This window comes from Condylura cristata, unplaced genomic scaffold (genome assembly GCF_000260355.1).
Source record: "Condylura cristata isolate star-nosed mole 26May11 unplaced genomic scaffold, ConCri1.0 scaffold00027, whole genome shotgun sequence".
NCBI lineage: Eukaryota > Metazoa > Chordata > Mammalia > Eulipotyphla > Talpidae > Condylura > Condylura cristata.
Window position 1 is genome coordinate 6437370 of NW_004567128.1, and position 23218 is coordinate 6460587.

Here is a 23218-nt window from a genome sequence, read left to right on the forward strand (position 1 = left end):
AATGTATGGGAGGCGCAGGCTCAGGATTCTACACATCCAAGGTCAGTGTAGCTGGAGGGGCCCCGAGCACTTGAAAGTCACCTCCCCAGCCCCCTCTCTTCGCCAGGTGTTTAGACACGAGAACACCCAGGTCTAGAGCGGGAAGTGACCCATCCAGGGTCGCCCCTACTCCTTTGATGGAGACATAGGCCGATTGCGTCCTTTGCCCAATTATTCCTGAAGAGTCTGGGTCTCCAAACACAGGTACACAGCAGAGCTTTACAAGGCAACGGTTTGGGTCAGCCAGGCTAGTTAAGGAATTCAAGTTTTATAAATGATGGAATACTGCAACCAATTAGTGCAAACAAACATTTATTGTGAAATAGTCATCCTACCCTTTATTAGGTATTACATCATCAAAGCACTTTGTGGCAATGAAAATAGCTTTTTTACCCCTCTGATTCACCCACTATTCCATTAAAGCTGCAAAAAATGTGCAATCTGCTTGAAAAATAGGTTGCTCTTATTTATTCATTTGTGAAAAGTCAAAAATTAAAAAAGAAAATGATACTAGTTTACAGGGCCCCTAGAGCCAATCCGCCTTCCCACTTCCCAACTACTCCCCCAAATAATTAACAAAGATAATTTGCTTTAAATGCCTTTTTATAAAACCAATGCACCTTTCTCCATATTATAATCATAAAAATGTTAAAAAGCCATCATTTACTTTCTTGGAAAAAAGGTGGCCAGCCGTTGTTTTTTGATCGGGAGCATGTGTATTTCCTGGGAGTTCACTTTCTTTAATTTTATGCTCCGGTTTTTGATGGGTTTCCTAAGGGGCTCTGCATTGCCCATGGACTCTTCGCCGTGGCTGTTGATGTCATAGCCCTGAAGCACGGAGTCTTCTCTTTTGAAGGAGAAGTTTTTGGTGGACACCCCCGAGAGGCCTTTGATCTTGCCACAGAAAATGGCGGGCACAGCGTCTTCCACCGAGACGATCACCTTGGCCGCCTGTGACTCGCTCGCAGCCTCGAGGTTGCTTTCAGCCTTGACCTCGCCGCTGGGCTGGCCGGGCTGCTTGAGCGGCTCGGGAGCCTTGCTGCTGCCCACGTGGCTGTCCAGCAGGGCCGACGCCTCGTGGCGCGTGGTGAAGGGCGTTTCCATGGCGCCGGGAAGCTTCTCCACCAGGCTGTGACGGGGAGTGTCCACGGAGCCACTGCTGTCGCGCAGCGTCTCGGGGGCAGGCTCGGGTTTCCGGTGGGCTGCCAGAGACAGGTCTAGGGCTGCATCTTCCTGGCACATCAGGGGACCAGCTTCGCCAGCCTTGAGCCAGGGCACCGACTTCATGGAGAGGTCCAGCGCCTCGTTCTCACTCCCCATCTTGATGACCGTGTGGCGGCTGAGCTGGAAGTACTCCCTGGGCTGGAGGATGTCGAAGGGCTTCAGCTCCTCCTTCTCCAGAGGGGTCTGGGTGCCTTTAAAGGGGTGCAGGCCGAAGGAAGACGGTGGCTTGGGGAAGCTGGAGCTGAACTTGGATTCGGAACTCGGAGGCACTGGGATGGGGATGGGGATGGGCACCGGCACCGGCAAGGGGACGATCACCGGGTAGGGCACCAAGAGGGTGGCCGGCGGCACCAGCGGGGACAGGGGTGTGTTCAAAGGCTGGGGGGGTGCAGGGGCATACCCAGGAGGAGGCTGACAGGGCGGGGGCCCGAGGGGGCCCTGTGAGGGAAACAGATTCTGGAGCACAGCCTCAAACGGCAGCGTGGCCTCCTGCGGCTGGCTGGGGATCCGCAGGTCCAGGAGCTGGGGCTGGGCCTCGGGGTCCTCGGCCCCCTGGAAGAGGTTGCTGTGGATGGCACTGGAGGAGCATGGCGCCTCTTGCGGCAGCACCAGAGGGGAGTTGAGGTGCTGGAAGACGTGCTGCTCCAGCACCACGGGCAGCTGCACGGGCCCCTGCGTGGTCATGACGTAGGCGGCGTTGCTGTTAGGGGTGAGCTCGGGCGCGGAGCTGCCCTCCACCTGCATGTGAATGGGCATCACCACGGGGCTCTCCCCCAGGCACAGCGGCTGCAGCACGGTGGCCGCCACCTTCAGAGCCATGCCGCTCTGGGACTCGGCCGGCGGGCTCAGAATGGACGGGGCTGGCACCGTCACCAGAGCCTTCTTTACCAGGTCAGTGGAGTTGATGTTCCAGGCCTCTGTGGTGATGAGCTGGGCCATGCCATTCTCCAGTCTGTTGTTGGCCAAGGCAGGGGGGGAGTCGGTCATGTCCATGGCCAGGTTCTGGGACTGCAGGTCATCCATCACTCGGCTCTGCTGCCACTTGGCCTGAGACACAGAACACGCAATATTAGTCTCCCCTGAGGGCCTCTTCACAATTTCTCCAAGAGGCCCTCCCTGGTGGTGCAAAGCACCACGAAGCTGTCCATGGCACGGCAACTTGAGTTCGATCCCCGGCCAGGGAGTGACCCACAGGGCGCAGCAGACCTCTCCTTTTTCTCTTCCTGCTCCCCTCTGCAGTGTACCTCAGTACATTCATCTGTTCTGCCCCTTGCTCTGTTTCTGGGGAATCCTCTCACCCCCTGCACCTCTGGCCTGTACCCCAGTTCGTGTATGCATAAGTAAATAAATCTCAAATTGCTACCAGACTCCCTCTGCATCTTTGAAAGGTTTCCATGATGGAGTGAACCGGGTCTTAGTGAACCAGGGCGCACCCCATTCTCTGTACCATATACGTCACAGGCACTTCTGAGCCTACGCGCACACACCTGTGTGATCAGCTGTGCACGGGAGCCCCACTTTCGCAGGCGATGTAATGACTAAATGGCCAGCTGAGGTTAATGAGAGTATTTTCAAGATTAATTCTCAGCTTATGTTTACCTCCAACAAACACCAACTTTCCTTCCACATTGCTATCTGGAAAAGTTAAGCTATGCAGAGATTTGACTTGTTCCAAGTCAAATAAGCAGCAAAGACTTGCTTCCCTTTGAGGAAAAAAAAGGAAAACCCACTCACATTAGAATATTCCGAGGGCCCTCCCTGGTGGCGCAGCGGGTTAAAGCACAGCACTGAGAATCTAAAGCCACTTCCGCATGAGTTCGATTCCCGCCTGCCCCGGAGGTGACCACATGGCGCGGCAGACCTCTCCTGACCTGACCCGCCTGCTGCTCCCCTCAGCAGCGTACTTCGTCGACCTGCCTGTTCTGCTCCCTACTCTGTCTCTGGTGAATCCTCTCACCCTCTGCATCTCTGTATGAATAAATAAATAAATCTTTTTTTTTTTTAAAGATTTATTTATTTGTACATACAGAACTGGGGTACAGGCCAGAGACTCAGGGGCAGTGAGAGACTTCACCAGAGACAGAGTGGGGAGCAGAACAGGCAGATCGAGGAAGTACACTGCTGAGGGGAGCAGCGGGCGGGTCAGGAGAGGTCTGCCACGCCATGTGGTCTCCTCCGGGGCAGGCGGGAATCGAACTCATGCGGAAGTGGCTTTAGCTTCTCAGTGCAGTGCTTTAACCCGCTGCGCCACCAGGAAGGGCCTAAATAAATAAATCTTTTTAAAAAATTAAAAAAAAAGAATATTCCGAAAGCGGAAGGGGGCGTCCCAATCACAGGATACATTCAATGAGACTCTTTGTGGCAGAAACTGGAGGCGCGCGCAAGTTCCGCGTTCACACGCGCTCCTTCGCGCCATCGTGTGGCCACTCTCCGACCAATGGCCTCGTCTCACATTATTAAATTCTACCCCGAGGGCAAGGAGATAGGAGAACTCGCATGAATGTTCATGGGGTCCAGCCTCAACTTCCCCATCAGCTCATCTGCCAGGCCCGTGTCCCCTCCTAACTGCAGCTCTCGAGGATGGGGGTTGAGGGGCGGTGATGATCCTGGGGCTAGGGCAATGCTACACTTTGGGAAACAAATCCTCAGGAGAGAGAATCTTTCTGGAAGTCTGTGTCTCCTGGGTCGCCTCCCGGGAGGCCAGCAGAACCCAGCACGGGCGCTTCCTGGAAGAAGCAGGACGCGTCTACTCTATGGTTCTCCATGGAAACGTGGCCACATTTAGCCTTGTTGCCATGGAGAAGGCAGGCACCATGTCTAACTCAGGGATCTTTGCAGCCCTGGAGTCTAGTTGGGCTCAGTAACAATTCAATAATCCTCAGGTTAGCTGGGCAGGCTTTGGGCGACTCGGATTCTTGAATTCGCCTGTCTGAGCTGTCTAGACTGAGGCCAGCAGTCTTCTTTTCACCTCCAAATTACCAACACAACCTCCAAAACGGTAAGAGAGGCAGCCCAGCACACCATGGGAGTTGAAATAAACAAATGCGGCCTCTCTACAGGGAGGCAGCTTTAATAAATGAACAACTGTGATATTTCCAAGGCAATCGAAACGTGTCAAATGCAAAGAGCAATTTACTCGGTGTTTCTCTGCAACAGTCTCTGAAACAGGAGGAGGAGTTGCCTCCGAGAGGGAGCTCCAGAGCCTGGCTGCCTCGGGTGGGGCATAGCACCTCCAAAAGCATCAGGTGATCAGTATGCTGGCCAACAACTCTAGGGACAAAGTGAGGAAGCAGCCCGACCCCCAAGAAGTGAGGAGACCTGCCCCAGCTGAAGCACCTGGCTTCTTCTTAGAAGACCCTCAAGCCTTTTCCAGAAGGGTCTACCTGTCCCTATGGTTAGAGAGGCACGCACCTGAGGCCACCCAGCTGAGGAGGATTCTGAGGGCCTGAGATGCAGGATTATCAGGATTATAGAGCAGTGAGGTAAGGTGACACTTTCTCCTAACCACTGCACCTGTTAGTCATTCCAGAAATGGAGCACTCTCCTTCCTGCGCACTCTTTTCTGTCTCCCCCACCTCCGTCTCTCTCCCACAACACCGCCCCCTCCTGGCTAGGGGAGAGAAGGCCAACTTCCCTTCTCTCCCTCCCTCCATCTCTTCCACAACACTGCGCCCCCTCCTGGCTAGGGGAGAGAAGGCCAACTTCCCAATGCCTTCTACCCCTGCTCTTCACATCTACCCCTGCTCTTCACATCCCCCTTCAGCTTAGGTACCATCTGGCATTTCTTCCTCCAAAACCTCATTTTCCTCCCTACGCAGCCCTGGTTCTAGCCCAGCTAACTCTCCCAGAACCTTCCTACTCAGAGTGTGAGGAGGGGCCCTTGCTAGGGCACTTTCCACAAGTCCCTGCTGCTTCCACAGATGACAAGCCCTAAAACTCACCAAACATTTTCTACATTCTAGGCCCTCTACTGAGAATGCTAAGAACATGCCGTGTTTTGCCTCATCTAGTCCTCAGAGCACTCCTACAACAGGACTCCTACGCCCATTTTATTGTGAAAAAAAAGTGATTCCACGGGCAGATTAGATAACTAGTTGAAGGTACATTGTTACTGGGATTAATGTTTAGAAAATAAGTAGGGGATTGGAACAGACAGTTCACTGGAAAAGACAAAGAGAAGGCCAATAGGCACATGAAAAGACACTTATCACCTCTTATTAGGGAAATCAAAACACGGAGGCAATACTTCACAAGGACAAGAAACAACAGTGCTGGTGAGGGTGTAGAGAAGGAATCCCGTGTGCACTTTGGTGGGAATGTAAATTGGTGCAGTCATTACGGAAGACAGTATGGCGTTTCCTCAAAAGGTTAAGAATAGAACCACCATATGGTCCAGCTACTTCATTTCTGGATATTTATCTGGAAAAATGAAAACACTAATTCAAAGAGATATGGATGCATTTCCCTTGCGTGCACGTTGAACGCAGCAGTATTCACCATCACCAAGAATTGAAAACAACTTATATGCCTGTTAACAGATGGATAGTGTTGTGATATATGTGAGTGATGGAATACTACTCGGCCATAAAAAAGATTAAATCCTGCCATCGGCAGCATGGATAAATGTAGAGGGTATTACATGGGACATAAGTCAAGCCAAAGGAAAACAAACAGCATGGTTTCATTCACATGCAGTAAGTCAAGAAACAAAACAAATGAACAAAGAAAACAAAAAACCCTCTGAGACTACAAGAAGGGAAGGGGGAATCAAACAGATACACTGGGTCAACTGTACGATGACAAATGGAAACTGGCCTTTTGTGGACAAGCTGAGTGCAGTATATACAGATGATGATTTAAGTCTGTGCACCTAAAATTTATATAATGATATGAGCCAACATTACTTAAATAAAAACGATGAAATGCTGCCATTTGCAACACACTGTGGATGAACCTTAAGGGGATTATGCTGGGTGACATAAGGCAGACAGTGTATGATTTCACTCATGTGTGTAACATAAAGAAACTTAGCAAACAAACCAAATAAAACTCTTAGAGAGAACAGACTGGTGGTCACCGGAGGGAAAGAGGGTTGAGAGCTGGATGAACAGATAAAGGCGTCAATTCCATGGTGCTAGATGAAAACCCAACTTCGGCTGTTGAGCCTCATGCCACTAGAAAGCTGTGCCCCGAGACTTACATGATGTCATCCACCAATACAACCTCACTGCAGATTTTTAAAAAATCCAAGGTCTATCGCAGGCTCCTCCAGTGCGGAGCTGTGAGGAACACACCCTCCACGCCATCTTGGTTTAGGCGGGAGCGGCCCCAACGGCTCCCGCTCACCAGCAGGTGCCTGTGCCCGCGGGCTTCAAAATGGTGGCCAGGTCCTTTGCTGTTCGCGCCCTCTCTTTTCTCCTCCAAGGCCTCGCTCTGTCCCTCTGGCCAAGTGAGGTGCTGAAAGGTCCTGCCCTCGGGGAACGCAGGCCAAACGGTACCTGTGTTCCCTCTACTAGAGGGAGGCCTCATCCTCTCAGCCCCCTTTCTGTGCCCACCTACCCCGCCCTGGCTTCTGAAGACAGACATCAGGACGGTGGGAGGGCACCTGGGCGCCCATCAGATCTGCTGCTGGGGCTTCACGTCGCTGGGAACAGGGCCGGGACCAGATGGGATGCCAGACAGGCCGGATGCGACATCTCTGGGGCAAAGGGCCAAAACCTCACTTCCACCTCCTCCCACACGACAGCTTTGTCCTATCTGACTACTTCAAGCCAGGATGGTAAGCAGCTGTGCTCCTCCCACCTCAGAGCTACTGACCCCCCAAGAGAGGGCTGAGTGCCCGCTTCCCAGCTGGGTAATGAAGGGGTACCCTGCTCTCATCATGAGCTCCCCCAGAAGACTTCATCTCCTCTTTCCCTCTACTGTTCCTCCCCTGTTGATCACCCTGCCAGCAGACACCCCAGAGCTGGGTCCGCAGCTGGGGGCCTGAGTGCCCCCAGGGAGGCCACTGCAGTTGTTGTCGCTGCAGGAGCCAGTCCTGGAACCCTGTGAAGCCTGGAGAAGCAGCTCAGAAGAGGGGCCCCAAGGGCCAGTGCATCCGTGAAGAAATGAGTGCAGAAGGCAGGAACTGGCCTCCCTGTGATGAGTGTGGGTGGTGCTGCACAGAGGGGACCTTTTGAAATCAAGGGGTGTCCCAGGAGCCAGCAGCTCACGTTCAAGTCAAGGGCCATGGTTGCTTGATGTGACAGGGAAAGGCCATTTGCCAGTGAGTTTAGGGGGGCTGCCGCCCTTTGGACTGGATCCTGCACTCTCATCATTGGGGGGGGGTCTGTGAAGGAAGTGAGCGGCTGGGTGGGAGGTGGGCAAGCTGGAGCTCCTGGAGAGCCTCGCTCTTGACTCCTGGCCAGTGGCCAGGGCTGGGCAGCTCAGGGCTGAGACTCACCCTGCGTAGCCCATGCCCCAGGGTGGAAACTCGGGGGGGAGCCTCAGGGCCCAGGGAAGGTGGGGGACTACCTGGGGCAGTCCATGGGCACAGGCCTCAGAATAGTGCCCAGTCCTCGTGCAGATGTAATACCTGAGGTGCGTCCTCGCTAAGGCCCAGCCCTCAGCCTGGAGCCCCTGGGGCGTCTGCCTTCTCCCAGCCAACGCCAGTGCATCTGTCACTTTGGCGGCTCCTCCTTTAAGATCTTCCTCCACCCTCACTGAGCTCCCACAGTCGACCCCGAGTCTAGTCTTGACCACCCTCTGCCCCTGGGACTGTACATTTTCTCTTTTCTCCAGGGTGGAGACTCCCACCACGGGCGCAACATGGCAGCTCCCACTCTCACTGGCCAGTGGGGAAGTCTGATGAGCCAGAGGATGAGGAAGCCCTTTGGGGATAGTGAAGGGGCTGATGGGGTGGGTGTGAGTGACGTCATCTGGCGTCCCTGGGTTTCTCTGACACCCAGAAAAGGAAAAGCAAAGCCAAGTGGCACTCATGAAGAAGCTGGCCTGCCATGCACCTGTCTCACTGGTTGAGAAAATCAGCTTTGCTCTCCTTACTGGGTGTAACAATTGTCAATTCCTTGGCCCAGTGATTAAATTTTTTGAGTTTTAAAACACGAGCGCAAGGCTGTTTCCTAAAGCTGCGAACGTAATTGCCACACGAAGTGGTCCCACATTGGTTCAAATACAGAGAACACACAAGCCGCTTGCCCGCTCCTGCCTGACTGCCTTTCCCACCCAGAGATCTGCACAGGCCTCCCAGAGGAATGCGACCACCTGGATTCACTTCTGAAATGAATTTACCAGCGCGCTCCCTAATTTATTCAAAGGGTGGTGGCCACGGTGTTTACGACTTCGCGACCTTCGTGACCATGGGCAGTAGTTGGCGGGGACGGGGCTCTTCCGGAGAGGACAGAGGGCAGACTTCAGCTCTGACACGTACTGGTGGCAATGGGCGCAGTGGGCACACACGGTCTGGCCTTGGGCACAGGACACCCCAAGGGGAGCAGAGTCAAGCTGTCGTTCATTCTGCCACCATCCTTTTGAGCCCCACTTTCTGTTTGATAGTGTATTTAAGACAAGACATCCAGAATTTTAAAACGTGTGTGGCTGGGGGGCGTGCTCATCTGTTTTCCTGATGGAGACGCAAGAGTGGCAAAGTTGCAACTCAGCAGGATAAAAGAAACACTGGAGGCCTGAGATTTGCCCCCCCCCCCGTCTATATGAGTCTTGGGGGTCACAGGCCCAGTCCACCCCAACCCCATTCTGCACAGCAGGACACTGACCTGTGGCTAGTGGAGCCGAGAGGCCACAGGGCCCAGACCCCATATGGTCGCGTCTTCAAGCGCACAGGGCATCTGACACTGTGGCCTCAAATTCCCTGAGTCTAGGAGGTCCCTCACTGTCCCTCTGGCGTGACCAGCGCTGAACAGCAGCTTGGTGGGATGTCTGGTTCAACCACGTGACCGTCAAAGAGTTGGACAGGGGCGGAGCTTGATACCAAAGCAACGATAAACCCCTTGACGGCATGATAGAAGGCGCACGTGTGCGTGAGTTGCGTGAGTTGTGTGACTGTGGGACAGTCGTTTCATAGCCCTGGGACTCAGTGTCCTTCGCTGTAGCATGGACTACTGCTCTGCTCTTACGGGTGGTGGGCGGTGACTGGGCCCCCAAGAGTGAGTGCTGTCTGCTGGGAAGAAATCGAACCTGGTCTCCAGGGGACTGCTGTGGCCTGTGCAGTCGGCTGCAAAGGCCTGGCAAGTGTGAGCGAACAAGCGGAATCAGGGGAGGGAGGGGGGTTGGGGGGGCTTTCTGGACCATATCAATTAACCCTAAGAAGACTCCCCTCCCCAGCCTCTGCGCTCCACCGCCCAGGGGTGGGAGAGGAGGGACCAAGAGCATGAAGGAGTGGCTGGAGGACTCCAGGCTGGCTCTCCTGGCGCCCTGAGCCTTCTTTAATCTGGTGAAGGCTGAAAGCAAGGGAGGAGGTCGGGAAGCGCCACTGGCTTCAGTCTGAGTGAGGTCAGTCTTCTGTGACTGAACTTTCCACAGTAGGGTGGCATCTGTGAATTGAAGACATCACAGCCCTGGTGAAGAACATACCACATGCCACACTGTGATCTCTGGAGGGTCTCGGGTTAGGGCTGGGCCTTGCCAAGGAAACAGCTGATTAAAACAGTCTTAACACAGCAAATCTGAAGGGCACAGGGACAACATCACAAAAGCCAACGCTTGCTGGTTTGGTTTCCTACTGGAGACCTTTACGGGTGCCACCAGAGCCCAGGAGGAATCTGGGGAACACCACGGAGTCACTCTGCTTCCTTTTCCGTCAGGTGGAGAGCATGGATGTCTCGGTATGCATCATGTCGGTGCCTACTCCCGACGACCTCTGACTGCCCCACAACGCGTGGCGGCCCAGGCACAGGAAGGGCAGGAGGGCTGGCGTCAAGAACTAGGGTCACACTAGCGGACGCTTTCAAAACCTAGCTGGGCGTCTCTGTGTGCCAGCCAGCGCCCCTCCCTCTTCCTCCACCTTGGAGCCTTTTCTCCATGGGCTCCTTGCCCTCGCTCTTGGCTCAATTCCTAAAGTATTAGCCAACCTACATTCCCTGGGGTTATCTGCTTGTAACAAGGAGCCCCGAAGGCAGCATCTCTTGCACAGGCAAAGGAATAGCCAGTTCCCAGACAACAACAGAAGATGTTAATGCAAGGACCTCAAAGGCAGAGAACGAACACTTATTTTCTAGAAAGGGCTGTCTCGGGGGCTAAGGGGAAGGAAGGGCCCTCCTCAGGTCCTGGCGAGTCAGCAGAGAGTGAAGGGCACACTGCAGAACCACAGGAGGAAATCTGGAAGCTGCAATGACACGCAGGGAGCACGTGGACACTGGCCTGAGCATCAGTGGGAGTGTGTCCCGTGTTGGGTGGAGGCCACAGTCCCCCACCAGACACAGAACCCCAAACACCCCGAGGTGCTGATGCCAGGGAGGTATCTTGCACGGGAACAGAGGTTACGTTCAGGTCTTGGGCCAGAGTCCCTCATCTTACAATGCTGTGAATTGGGGAGGGGGGATTGTTTGGCCATAAAGAAACCTCTTAAATAGGAGTGAAGGGGTGGGGGGGAACCTGTCTCTAAGAGAGAAAATACTTCTAATTAGATTGAGATACAAAGGTTACATTTTTGCTCTGGGAAAAAGACTGTTTATAATCCCGTGTCATTAGCAGGACATTTTCCAGAGACTGGTGTGCCAGAAATAGACCCTCTGAGGGGTCACTGGAGGGAAGGGGTGTAGGTTTGTGAAGCACAAAGGATGAGTTCAGATTTTCCCTTTCTTCTAATTCAAGTGAGCCCTTCCCTGGCCACGCACATGGAGGAGGGCCTGGCTTTTCATGGGGCAGGGCCCTTTGAACTCAGGCCTACGTTCAGATGTCAGCTTTGCCGAACTTTGTGCGCTACATTACCTAGGCCGCGTTTGTGCTATGCCTCAGTTTCCCTGTGCAAAGTAGGGACTCGAAAAAGACCATGGTGGTTGCAATGATTAAGGGAAATAACCTACATAGGGGACTTAGGCTAGCTCCTGGCACATGCAGCTGCCGTCCTCATCACTGTCACCAGCCGACGTCATCATCACCATCCGCACAGTCACGGCCATCAACATGCCGTCATGCGTCAGGGTGTCACATTGTCACCAGGGTCACGGTCATCATCAGGTCCAAGGCCATTAAGCTCCTCTGAGTGTCTTACACAAATGCACCGATTTCATTAACCACGTAAGAACTCAGCTTGTTCAAGGCTCACTTGAAAATCAGCTGCTAGGAACTGAGCCGGCATCTCCACAGTGAATGTCACCTGCTGGTGAGGTTTCCACGCAAACTCCCCTGAGTCCAGCATGCTGGTATACTGACCCTTTGCAGTGAACAGCGAAGACCATGTAACCCTACTGGGGAGGAACGACAGCAGGAAAATGAGTAAGTGCGTGAATCTTATTTTTGGTTCAGGCTGAAAGGCTGGCAGAGGAAGCAGACGTGGCTTAGCCTCAGAAACCGACTTCAAGAAGAGAGGTGTGTTGCGCTCAGGAACATCTGTGGAGTTCCAAGCTACCGCCGATCCGCTACGCGACACCATTCCACTTCAGAGACCACAGTTCCTCCTCTTGGCCTAAGTAGCCTACGTAGCTCTCCTCTTCTGCTTGTTAGGGAGACCAGGGTCCTTTCCTCACAAGAACCAAAACAAGAGTGGGATGGAATGGCAGAGCAAGCAGGTAAAGATAGCAGGGGGAGAGAAAGCAAAGGGATTTTTCAGAAATAAGTGGGCGGGAATTCAAGGAAAGAAGGGGGAGATTACAAAGTACATGCATGCCCTCCCTGGTGGCGCAGCGGGTTAAAGCACAGCACTAAGAAGCTAAAGCCACTTCTGCATGAGTTCGATCCCCACCCGCCCCGGAGGTGACCACATGGCGCGCAGACCTCTCCTGACCCGCCCGCTGCTCCCCTCAGCAGTGTACTACGACGATCTGTCTGTTCTGCTCCCCTCTCTGTGCCTGGTGAATCCTCTCACTGCCCCTGCACCTCTGGCCTGTACCCCAGTTCTGTATGCATAAATAAATAAATCTTTAAAAATAAAAAGGTACGTGTAGGTTGGGCTTCCCTGGTGGCACAGAGGGTTAAGTCTCAGCACTATGAAGCTATCACCAGCCACTACAGCACAAGTTCAATCCCCGGGCAGGGAGTGACCCACATGGTGCAGCAGACCTCTCCAGTCTCCTCACTGCTCCTCTCAGCAGTGTGTTTCAGTCGATCCGCCTGTTCTGCTCCCTACTCTGTCTCTGGTCAGTCGTCTCACACCCTGCACCTCTGGCCTACACCCCAGTTCTTGTGTTCATAAATAAACAAAAATAGCTGTTAATAAAAGCAGTAAGGGTAGGCACAGATGAGAGAGGGTGCTCAGCTGGAAGAGATAAAGCACAATGAGGAAAGCGGTTGGAAAAATCACTGAACGAGGATTCATTAGCTGACCACAAGGGGACGCTGTCGGTCTACAACAGCTCAGTTGCCACTCGTGTGGTAGAGGGAAAGGTGAGGTCTGGAGCTTCTCAGTAAGCTGAGGATGTAAGGAAAGCAAGTCGTTCAGGAGCACCAGAGGAAATAGGAAGGTGGTCCAAATCCGGAGAAAGCTTTTGCCGTTTTTTAAACCACCAGGCCCAATCACTGTGACTTGGCTGTGCGGTCATTCCTAGGAAGAAAGTAGATTTATTTTTCTTGGGTGTCTGACCATCATCTTTGCCTCCTTGGCCAGTGAAAAGTGGGTTACCCTAGCAAAATTAAGTTTTCCTGAAAGAAGCTGAGAAACTCATTCTTACTGAGGTGTATGACTGATAGTTTCAAGCGTTAGGTTTCCTTTATTGGCATGCTAAACACAACTCAGTCGGCAATAAAGTTGTGGACAAAGAAGTAAAGCTTCATTGAGGGATTTCAGATAACAACCCTGGGGAGGGATTTTCCTGTCTTAAAATCTCGTCATAGAAGAAGAACCTACCACTGTGACCAAGTTTCCTGGCTCTATTAAAAGGGACTTGAGGTTGGAAGATGGGGGGGCAGGACACCCCCCCCCCCGTCCGCCCACCGGCGCCTTGTGGGTCTCAGATGGCATCATCTGGAATTATCCTTACTCCGTGGCACAAGACCCTGCTCCTCGACTGTCTACCTCTTGAAACTCTGATCTCTGTTTTACCAGTCTCAGCACAAGTTAGGGGTGCGCACAGGGGCACGCTTCGAGGCACGAGCTCTGGGGTGCCGGAGTCGGCACAGACCAGTTATGGCAGCCATGGCGGGGAGGAGGAGCTGCTCGTTTTCAGTAAACCCAACTGGTTCTCTTAGTTTACATTCTCCCACAAGCAGAATGGATTGACTGAAAGTTGTTTATTTGGGAGACGGTCCCAGAAAATACCAGGAGAGGAGTGAAGCAGTGAGGCAGAGAAAAGAAGGAAGTCAACTTAGGAAGGAAGTTACCACCGTGGACAACGGGGGCTCCGTTCCACTGGGGGGCGCCAGGGGGCGTGGGGAATTCTTGCCTCAGAGTGGACATGTTTTCAGCAACCCCCTGCACCACAGGGCCCGGGCTGCCCCTGGATGGGATTGCACTGACGTCTTGGCCCCTCCAGCTAGCCTAGCTCTTGAGATCAAAAGTGAAAAAAGTCCTCAGGACGAGTGACAGGTATTTGCAGGAAGCAAGCTAGCTGTACAGAGGCGAAGGAACGTAGAGGGAACACTGGGGCAGGGTACCAACCATGTCTGCTACACCAGGCATGCCCTGGAAAGTTCCAGATCTTGTTATGTAACCGCCTCAAACCATCACTTCAGGCCATCATGCAGGGGGGGTCTTCCCCAATGGGTGGCACTTTCTGTGACCCCTAAGAAACACTGCTGTAACAATCTCCAAGACACAGGAAGCCGCTCGCGAGAAGTGCGCCTGAGATCTCGCGAAGAGCCAGGACGTCAGGAGGCCCCAGGCAGCCCTCCCTCCACAACTTGGTCCAGAGACAGAGACGGCCGTCTGGCTAATGCGTTCTTTTGCTAACATATAACGGGGCCCTTGAGAAAGTTCTTTTCATCATATTTGTGCTGGCTGCAAGGCAAGATGTTCCAAGGATGAGTCACACAGGGAGTTTCTCTTCTGGAGATCTTGTGTTCCAACCCAGGGACCCAAAAAAAAAAAAAAAAAACACTAAATAAACAAATGCCACTTCACTTCATCCGCTGCACACTGCCTAAAAATAATAACACTAATAACCTCAACCGAGAGCTACAGAGACAATGCAGGGAGAGGAGCAGAGCGCTGTGAACCAGGGAGCCTTCTCTCTAGAACTGTTTTGTCAGAAGCACCCCTTGCCTGGAGGCAAATTCTCTCAAGAGCAGAACAATGCACTCCGTAGAATCTTCTGTGGTCTTTTGAAGTCCCCACTAATTCCCTCTATTTATCTTAAAGCAAGCGTGTGGCTGCATAAACAAGGCAAAGTTGGGGTGAGGAAGGAAAAGGCTGGTGTGTAACATCTGCTTGGTCGACCATGCAGATTAGAGGTGTTATTTCCTAGTTTTTTGGGGGGGAAAGTTCTGCCATGCACATGTTTACACATGTACCCTCACCACCAGCACCAGCACCCCTAGCAGCACCCCCGCCGTGGGCAAGTAGGAGTGAGGCACTGATGGTCCCTGTAACCCTCGAGATGGGTCCTCAAAGCAGGGTACAAGTCGCGTCTCCTTTGTCCTCACCTGCTCTGCCTGAGTTCCAGTCACCAAAACTTTACATGAAACCTTTATTCCCGGGGGTCACATGGGAGCTGGGCTGTGCCATCTGGGCAGGATTTCAGCTGGAGGGGCTCGCAGAAGCAAGCGGGAAAGGCACCAGGGAAAACTATGCCGGCCTGGCCAGGGGGACAGAGGGCTGCAGTGGAGGGGGGGGCTGTGGCCTCAGAGGGGGCTCTGGCTCTTGCCAAGGGTGGTCAAGGGTGGCCCTTGGCAATGTGCCCTGTGCCATAAAGGATGGCAACACAATTCTGATGTCTTCGCGCTCCCTGATGAGCAGGAGGCCCTGGATTCAGTAGTGAAGCCATTAAGTTGGGAGGAAAAGATAAAGTAGTTAATTTACAGGCCTTGGCTAGCTCGAGCTGTCTCTTGCTCCCTCCCCCTCTTCTCTCACAGGCAGGCACCTCTCACAAGATGATGATAATAAACGGTTTACTAAGCATTTATTTATTATGTGCCAGGCACCCTGCTAAGCATTTTACATTTATTTTCTCAGCCGAGTTTCTCAGCAACCCCTGCAGATCGGTACCATCTTGGTGTGAATTGGTTTATTGGCTTTTCCCTCCTGTAAACACCCAGGGGATGGTTGTCTTGATGGGAGGGAGGGACAGAGACTTCCAGAACGTGAACACTCAGCACAGGAAAGGCATGTCTGGGAGAGAAAGCTACGGCAAGGTTCCTGACGCCAAGGGTAAAGGCAGAGGGGTAGAGGGCAGGAAGAGGCAGAAGCGGCAAGTGCCTCCTGGCCTCTGCACAGACCCTGGACTCTTGGGCCTGGCTCTGCACCTGGGTGGTCCAGCCCGTACTCCCGCCGCCCCGCTGACGCGGCAGCGGCCTCTCCTGACCCCGAAGGATACAGAAGCTGCTGTGGCGTTATGGACACCAAAAAACTCTTCCTCCACCTCCACAAGTCCCAGGCAAGGGTTCCCCCCGACTCTTCCCAGGAATACATTTCACTAGTGGCTGACCCCTTGCCGCTCACCATCTCCACTTCCTCTCTGCATGGACTACATTTCCCAGCCTTCCTTGCAGGCAGGTGTAGCCATGTTGTGGCCATCAAAATGTGGGTGGAAGAGATAAGCACCGTCTAGGCCTGGCTTCCACACACCTTTCACACCTGCTGCTCTCCTCTTTCTCCACCCTTGGCTTGACGCGCAGGGACTTCTGGGAACCACCTGCACGGGCCAGGGAACCTGCATAGAAGGGCCTACATGCCTGCATCATGGCTCAGAGTGGGCCATCTGCCACCAGAACATCCATTTTGAGCTTCATGTGAAAGAGGAATAAACCGTTATCGTCTTTGCGCCAGGACAACCTTCCCAATCATCTGTATCGGCAGCAGTCACTGCCTTAATGGATGAACACAGGGTTCTCTGGGGCCACTCAGTGCACAGAAACTTCTAGGGGCAGGCCAGCTTGCAGCCTTAGAACTGAAGCCCACTAGCTGAACACCAGCATGGTAGAGTAGATCAAGAGCCCAGAGGCCAATTCTTAGCTTCTCTGTGCTCACCTGTCTGCACTAAGAACTAGGGACTCCTCCAGGTGTGGTCCCGACTTGATCTGACCTGTGAAAGGGAGTCCCAAGCTATTCTTCACTTGGTCACTGTACAAGCATCCTCTGAAGGAGACTACCTCATTGGTATTCAAAGCTGGCAGAGTAGGGGGCGGGGGCGCTGTGCGCGCAGCTAGCTGCCTGCACGAAGCAGGAGGCAGGCCTGTCGCTGGCCTTCTTCCCTGGCACCCGCAGGCAGCCTTGTCCGTGGGAGTGGGTGTGGGTGTGGGAGGGAGAACAGCAGGGCCCTGGCACAACGCAGGCAAACAGACCCAGGAAGCTGGTGTGCCTGGCATCTGGCCAGAGGAAATTGCTAGGACCACAAACCCCCTTCTCTCTCTACCCTTTGCTGCTCTGCTGATCTGGAGGCCTGCGCCGTGTGCCCTCTCTCCAGTCGTACCCCAGTCTTTCTAGGAAAGGTCGCTGCGGATATCCCTCTGGGCGAGTTCACTGGAGCTCTCTGGGGCCAGCTTCCCCTTGGTGGGCTCTGTGATTGATTTTTCTGGGCAAAGTCAGCCAGTTTGCTAAAGTGACAGTGGAAAGAGCGCTAAAACTTGCGTGGTGGGTAAGGTGAGGCTTATTTTATTCACGTAGAGGTGAAGATGTACCCCCAAAGATGGGTAAATCAATTGAAAAAAACAACAGAAAATTCTTATCTAAGCAGATGTAAATGATAATAACATTTTGAAAAACTTGCTTTGCAATTTTAGTTTTAGTGGGTTTGATTTCTCGTCATAAGGATTTGACCTGGACAGGAACAAATAAAATTTTCAGTAAATACTGAAACCAATACATAAAAAAGCTCTAGCCTTATGTTCAGCATAACTACCTCTTTCCAGGTTCTTCTCCAAAACAGTGGTCCGTCTGAGGACCCTGCGTCCCGGCCACACAGACTGAAGCTTTCAGAACGCTTTCCTCCACACGGGGCAGCCGTGGCAGATGCCCCGACAGTCCCTGACAGTCAGGCACACCTGACCCCCACCGGGAGCCGCTCCAAGCTCTAAGCAGGAAGCCCTCAGCCCCAGGCTGCAGTGGGGGGCCTGCTGGGAATTTTAGAAAGTTTCTCTTGGTGGCAAAATGGTCAACTGGCTCATCAGCAGTACGACTAAAATGGTTGATATTCAAGAGACACAGATGAGCTGAAAAATGTGAGAGGCAATCCCCACCCTCACGTGGACAGACTTGGAGAACCCGGAAGGCCTGCACCCAGCCCCCTGTCCCCCCTCCCCCCCCACACACACGGTTCTGCACGGGACCACTGCGTTCAAAGGACTTCCGGTTGCTTACGCCAACAAGAAGGTGACCAAATCCTGCTGCAGAAATGTTGTCACATCTGTGTTGAGTAGAGCTTTGAACAGTGTAGGGTCACAGCAGCTGAAAGGGACAGCCAGCTCGGGCTGCCTGGGACTGGCTGGGGAAGGAGCCTGCGCCTGCAGGCCACGTTGCATTCGCAGTGTCTGCACCTCAGAGCACCAGGCCCAGTGCAGGAGCTCCTCCCTTCCCCAGTCCCAGTCTCTCGCCTTCCTCCTTCTGGGGTTCAGCCCTGGGCTTGCCCAGTGGCACCTGCAGGCAGCCCTCGGGGCTGGGAAGACTAGTGAAGGACAGGAGTGATGCGCAGAAACTACCTGTCCATAAAACTGCGGTTCTTTCCTGCTCCCCCCACTCCAAACCTGTTTGGTGTGTGAACTGTCACTGATTGACTGACATGCTGGAAGGTTCTATTAAATGTCCTTTAAGATTAAAAAACAAAAACAAAAGTAAGGGATCACATCCGTCCTTTGAATGCTAAAATAAACAAAGATTGTAACAAGAGTTGGTGAGGCTATGGAGCAACTGGCATTTCTATTATCTACTGCTAATAAAAAAAAAGTGGTCTAGTCACTTTGAAGAAATTTCAGGTGGTTTCTAATGAAGTTAAACAACGGCGTCCCCTCTGGCTCCGCACTTCTACGCCTAGGTATCCTCCCCAAAAAATAGAAACACGATCACACAAAAGAGATCTGTATACTACGTGCATAGAGGTTCTGGTCTTGAGAGCCACGGATTGAAAAAACCAAGGTCAGCAACCAGCAAACTGATCAACACAGAACACAATACCAACGAGACTTCCTCACACCATGAAAAGCAGAGAGCGCTCTTGACTTAGTGAGTTCCCAAAATGCCACGTGGTGTTAAAGAAGCCAGATTCAAAAATGTGCCTGTGACATGAGATTTCAATGGCACAAAACCCAAAAACAAGCCAAAAAATGGGTAGTGACAGAAATCAGAGAACAGCCGCTGGAAGAGGGGGCGGGGACTTTCCTGAGGCGATGGGAGTGTTTTATAGCCTCTTTATAGCCACCTGTGGTGCTTACACAGGTGTGTGATTGTCAAAAAGGAACCATCTAACCACTAAGGGATCATTTGATTTTATGTTAATTATCACTTGATTTAGGAGACATTGAAAATATTATCAAACAACTGCAGAAAAGAACAAAGCAGCAACGAGGCTCTGAGTCTGTGCAGTGAACTGTGATGGATTCCGAGCAAGGAGGGAGGGGAGATATGGCAGAGGTTGCTGGGGCAAAGGTGTCCTCCCCCACAGCACCTGCAGGGGACCCTTTCACCTCAGTCAGCCCCCCAACAAACAGTGTAAGAGCTAAAAGAGCAGAGACTCCAAGGACAGCTGGCCTGAGAGTGTGGGATAGCTCTCAGGCGTTGAGCCAAAACCACTTTCCAGGAAATGCCAATATTTGTGTTTGGGAAAGGGGAGGGCACATTAAGGCAAGCCAGAGCCAAAATGTGCTGGTCTTGGACAATATTTGTTGGCCAACTGAGGGACACTGTGGGACAGGCTTTGAAGTGCTGCTGTAGAGACCCCTTTGTGGGCGTCTGGGGTGGGGTGGCCAGAGAAGCTCCTCACTGGGCTAAAGGTGGAGGTTACCTAAGGACAGAGGTCTCCTATATGCAAGGTGGAGAATCTCCCATTGCCTGAGTTCAGAGAGCTGCCCGGCTCCCAGCCATTCGCCTTGTTAAGCCTCCGACAGCCAAGGGAGGCGCCATCACGCACGGTACCACCTGTTACACACCCTGGTCTGCCCCTTGAGAACCTTGTGGCCCGGGGAAAGCAACTCAGCCCTCTGAATTTGTTTCCTTATGGTGAAATGCAGAGAACAATGCCCACTGCTGGCCAAGTAGAAACTCCTAGTGCCTGTGAAAGCTCCCCTCAGGTCCCCACATGGGCTTCAGAGGGCCATCCAGGAGGGCCATCCAGGAGGGCTGTCCAGGAGGCCTATGGCAGTCTCTCAGCTGGCTAGGGAACCCTTCTGGCTGAACTGGCATTCATTTTTTAATATTTTGCCCACGTGTTCAGGAGGTTTCTATAATCCTAATCTTTGGTTCATGACACAGTTCCATGCATATGTGGCTTGCTTTTTATTTAATTTTTAAAACTTTTATTTTAATATTAAAAGACTAAAAACAAAAACATGCATGGGGCCATCACCCAACTCAACAACATGGAGGTCTCCCTCTACCTTTCCATTCTGTTCCATTAGCTCCTGCGTGTCTCATACTTTCTGTTGGTGCAAAGTGCTAGGAAGATTGTCCGGCAGGTTAAGTGGCAAAGGGAACTAGCTCGGGGAGGGCGATCAGGGAAGAGCTCTCTGAGGTGGAGTCATTTGGATAAAGACCTGAAAAGGGAGGACACACGCGAGTAGCGTTCCTGTGCGCCAAGCCGTGTGTATGCGCATGCGCTATAAAGAAAGGGGCAGAGTAAGTTCTAGAGTGGTGGGAAAGAAAACAAGGCCTTTCTTGGCCTTCCAAGTTTCACTTAGCCAGGGCTATGTGGTACCACCCATCGTACAGATAAAGAAACTGAGGTTCGGAAAAGGTGACCTGCCCCAGATAGACGTCTAGTTACCGGCAAGATTGTGGTTAGAGTTCAAAGGCGCCATTCTTCAAGGCCACCGGACAACCAGCTGCTGCTTCAGCCTGCAAATGATCTGAATTCCACAAAATGCCTCCAAGAGCTTTGCTGCTAATGAAGTGAGAAATAGTATAGTAAGATGGTGCTCTTCCAAGCCAGCACTTACTGCCAAACAAAATTACTGAAGACTGGTTAGCATTCTGACATTTTTGGTGACCTTACACCATGTTAAAATCCATGTGACTCTCTCCAAATCACTTTCTTTTCATTGGTGACATCTGTTCCTAAGAGGACATCAAAAATACTCTAGTGATGTCCTTTGAGATTTGAGTTGGGTGCTATGGTCCTATAAACAATACTTTTCTTTAATAAGCTACAAATGACCGAGAAAAATACTAGATCAATATTTTCCCATGTATTTCATTAAAAGTTTTTCCACACCACCACTCCTTATACCGCTTCGATTCTCTGTCCCCCTCCTTCCCTCTGAACCTCAGAAACCCCAGCTCAGTTATCAGTGGCTACTAAGTTTATAATTACTTTGCTTCTTCACTCCACCTGCTGTGTCTCCTCATATTACTCATATATGTGACAGCCTCCAGCGTTTGCCTTTATCTTTCTGACTTACTTCAAGTTACGTAACCCTTCGAGCTCCTTCCATTTTGCTGTAAATGACAGAACTTCATTTTTCCTTGCAGCTGAATGGCACCCACTGCACCGCTAGACCACATCTTCCTGACCCAGACCTCTCTCGGTGGGCATGTCCCAGCTATGTCAATAAGCTTCAGTGATCACTGTGGCACAGAGAATGTTTTGGGTGCATGAGCTCTTGGATACTCATTTATATATATTTCAATGCCATTCCCGGAATTCAATAAATGGCAAGAATTCTTTTTTATAATGCTGTGTGTGGAAATACTGAGGTCAGAATTTAAAGGCTCACCAACCTCTTTTTTTTTTGCAGCTTTCATTTTGGTGTGAGATGAAGCTGGGACCGAGATATGAAGACATCTGAGTCCATCTGACCTGCATTCCCATTAAACCTCAGGCTGAATGAATTTCTCAAATCTGTCTTCCTCTTTGACCGCTAATCCCTTCCTTCCAGGAGCTTCTGGCCCCTCCACTCTGGACTGGTCTGTGGCCACTGGCCCACGTGCTGTTGCTGTCTTCCATTCCCACACTGAGCCCTGCTACAGCTGCAGAAATGATGACTCAAGAGATCACGGTTGCTGACTTCCGAGAGCCTGTGCCTTCTCCCGGGAGAATAAGCAGATGAGAGGGCCTATGTATTTTCAGAGATGAGAGGCGAGTGCAGGCAGTTCTGAATCATGCCTGGGCTCTGCCTCCCATTTTCCTCTTGAGAACAGTCCAGAAAGTATGCAGATATGAAAGCTAATGGCCCCGGGGCCTGCCATCTCTTGGCGCAGGTAAGAACTGTGTCTGCTTTCAGTTACTTCAGCTTCGTCTCAGAAAGGTCTAGCAGGTACCACTAAAGTGATTCAGCCTGGAATGACAGCCGAGGGTGACCCTCTTTACAGCAACCTGTCCTGAGCCACTCTCTACCGCGGTGGAAGCTGGGAAGCACCACAGGTGCATTCTCACACACATACCCCGCCCGCAGCTCTAATTTGAGGAAAACACAGTGTCAAAGCCTAACCCACATCAGACAAACCTTCTGGCCTGTAGAGAGGAGCCCTAGAGAAAGTGCACAAGAGACGCCCACCTCAGTCACAGATCTGGCTGTGTTCCTTAACCTCTTTGTGCCTCAGTGTTCTCATCCGTACAATGGGGGTGATGCCAGTATATATGCCGCTGGGGAGGGAAGGGGAGTGAGTTCACACAAAAAACACTTCGAGTGGTCAGGACTTAACAGGGGTACCTACTGCTGTCATAATAAAGATAGGGTGCCAAAGGAGCCTCGCTGGGGAACACTAAACAAAATTTAAAAATACAAATGAATGATAAATAAGAAGACGGAGAGTTGCTTTTTCTTCCCAGGAAAAGCCCAACATGGCGCTGGCCTCTGGTCCATGGTGGGTGGCATGTGTGGGAGAACAGTGCCTATCCTTAAGTCTGAGGTGACGAGTAAGGTCAAGGCAGAGGCAGCAGATGGGGACGACCTGGTGGAGGGTTTTCTCACTGGCGTAGACTAACTCCCCCACTGAGGGTTTGGAGGAACTATCAACTAGGGCGGCACTAGGGACCCTGCTGAGGAACTTTGAAAGATCTGGAAAGCCAGGCCATATGCACCTGGGACCAGCGAAACGAGAATCCCCACAGCTGGCCCAGGCACCGGGTTGGGCAGAGCTCCTTGGCAATTCCAATGTGCAGCAGGGCGTAGACCCACGTCCAGGTCTGGAACTCTCCTTCCAACACGGATGGTGCTCACCCTGGTCACTGCTCAAGAGGCCCAGATACAGTCCATTCTTGCCATGGAGAGAAAGAAAACCCACCAAGCCCCAACCAGGACAGCAATGGGTAAGTATATGTCCTTATGACAAGTAAGGGTCCCCACGTGCCTGGGGTCCAGTCTCGGTGTTGAATCAGAAAATGGATAGACGGGTAGATGGATGGACGGGTGGACGGATGGATGGATGGCTACAACGCCATAGCAAATGTCTGCTGATATGGGAGTAAAACTGCTTAAAATCTTTCTAGAGAGCAATTTAAAAACATTCACAGCCAATGACCCAGAAAATCTACTTCTTGAAATC

At 52.2% G+C, this 23218-nt stretch overlaps 1 protein-coding gene across 1 annotated transcript; it reads right to left on the reverse strand.

Moving 5' to 3' along the window:
- Positions 1 to 334: 334 nt before the first annotated feature.
- Positions 335 to 20576, reverse strand: RAI2 (retinoic acid induced 2). The gene is made up of 2 exons (XM_004689890.2): positions 20499 to 20576; positions 335 to 2310 (listed from the first exon to the last, which is right to left on the reverse strand). Exon 2 carries the CDS (start codon positions 2284 to 2286, stop codon positions 703 to 705), a length of 1584 nt encoding a protein of 527 aa, XP_004689947.1. The 5' UTR covers positions 2287 to 2310; positions 20499 to 20576; the 3' UTR covers positions 335 to 702.
- Positions 20577 to 23218: the final 2642 nt, after the last annotated feature.

Excerpts from the sequence above, each read along its gene's own strand:
- RAI2 (XM_004689890.2), bottom strand. The coding sequence starts at position 2,286 with ATGGATGACCTGCAGTCCCAGAACCTGGCCATGGACATGACCGACTCC.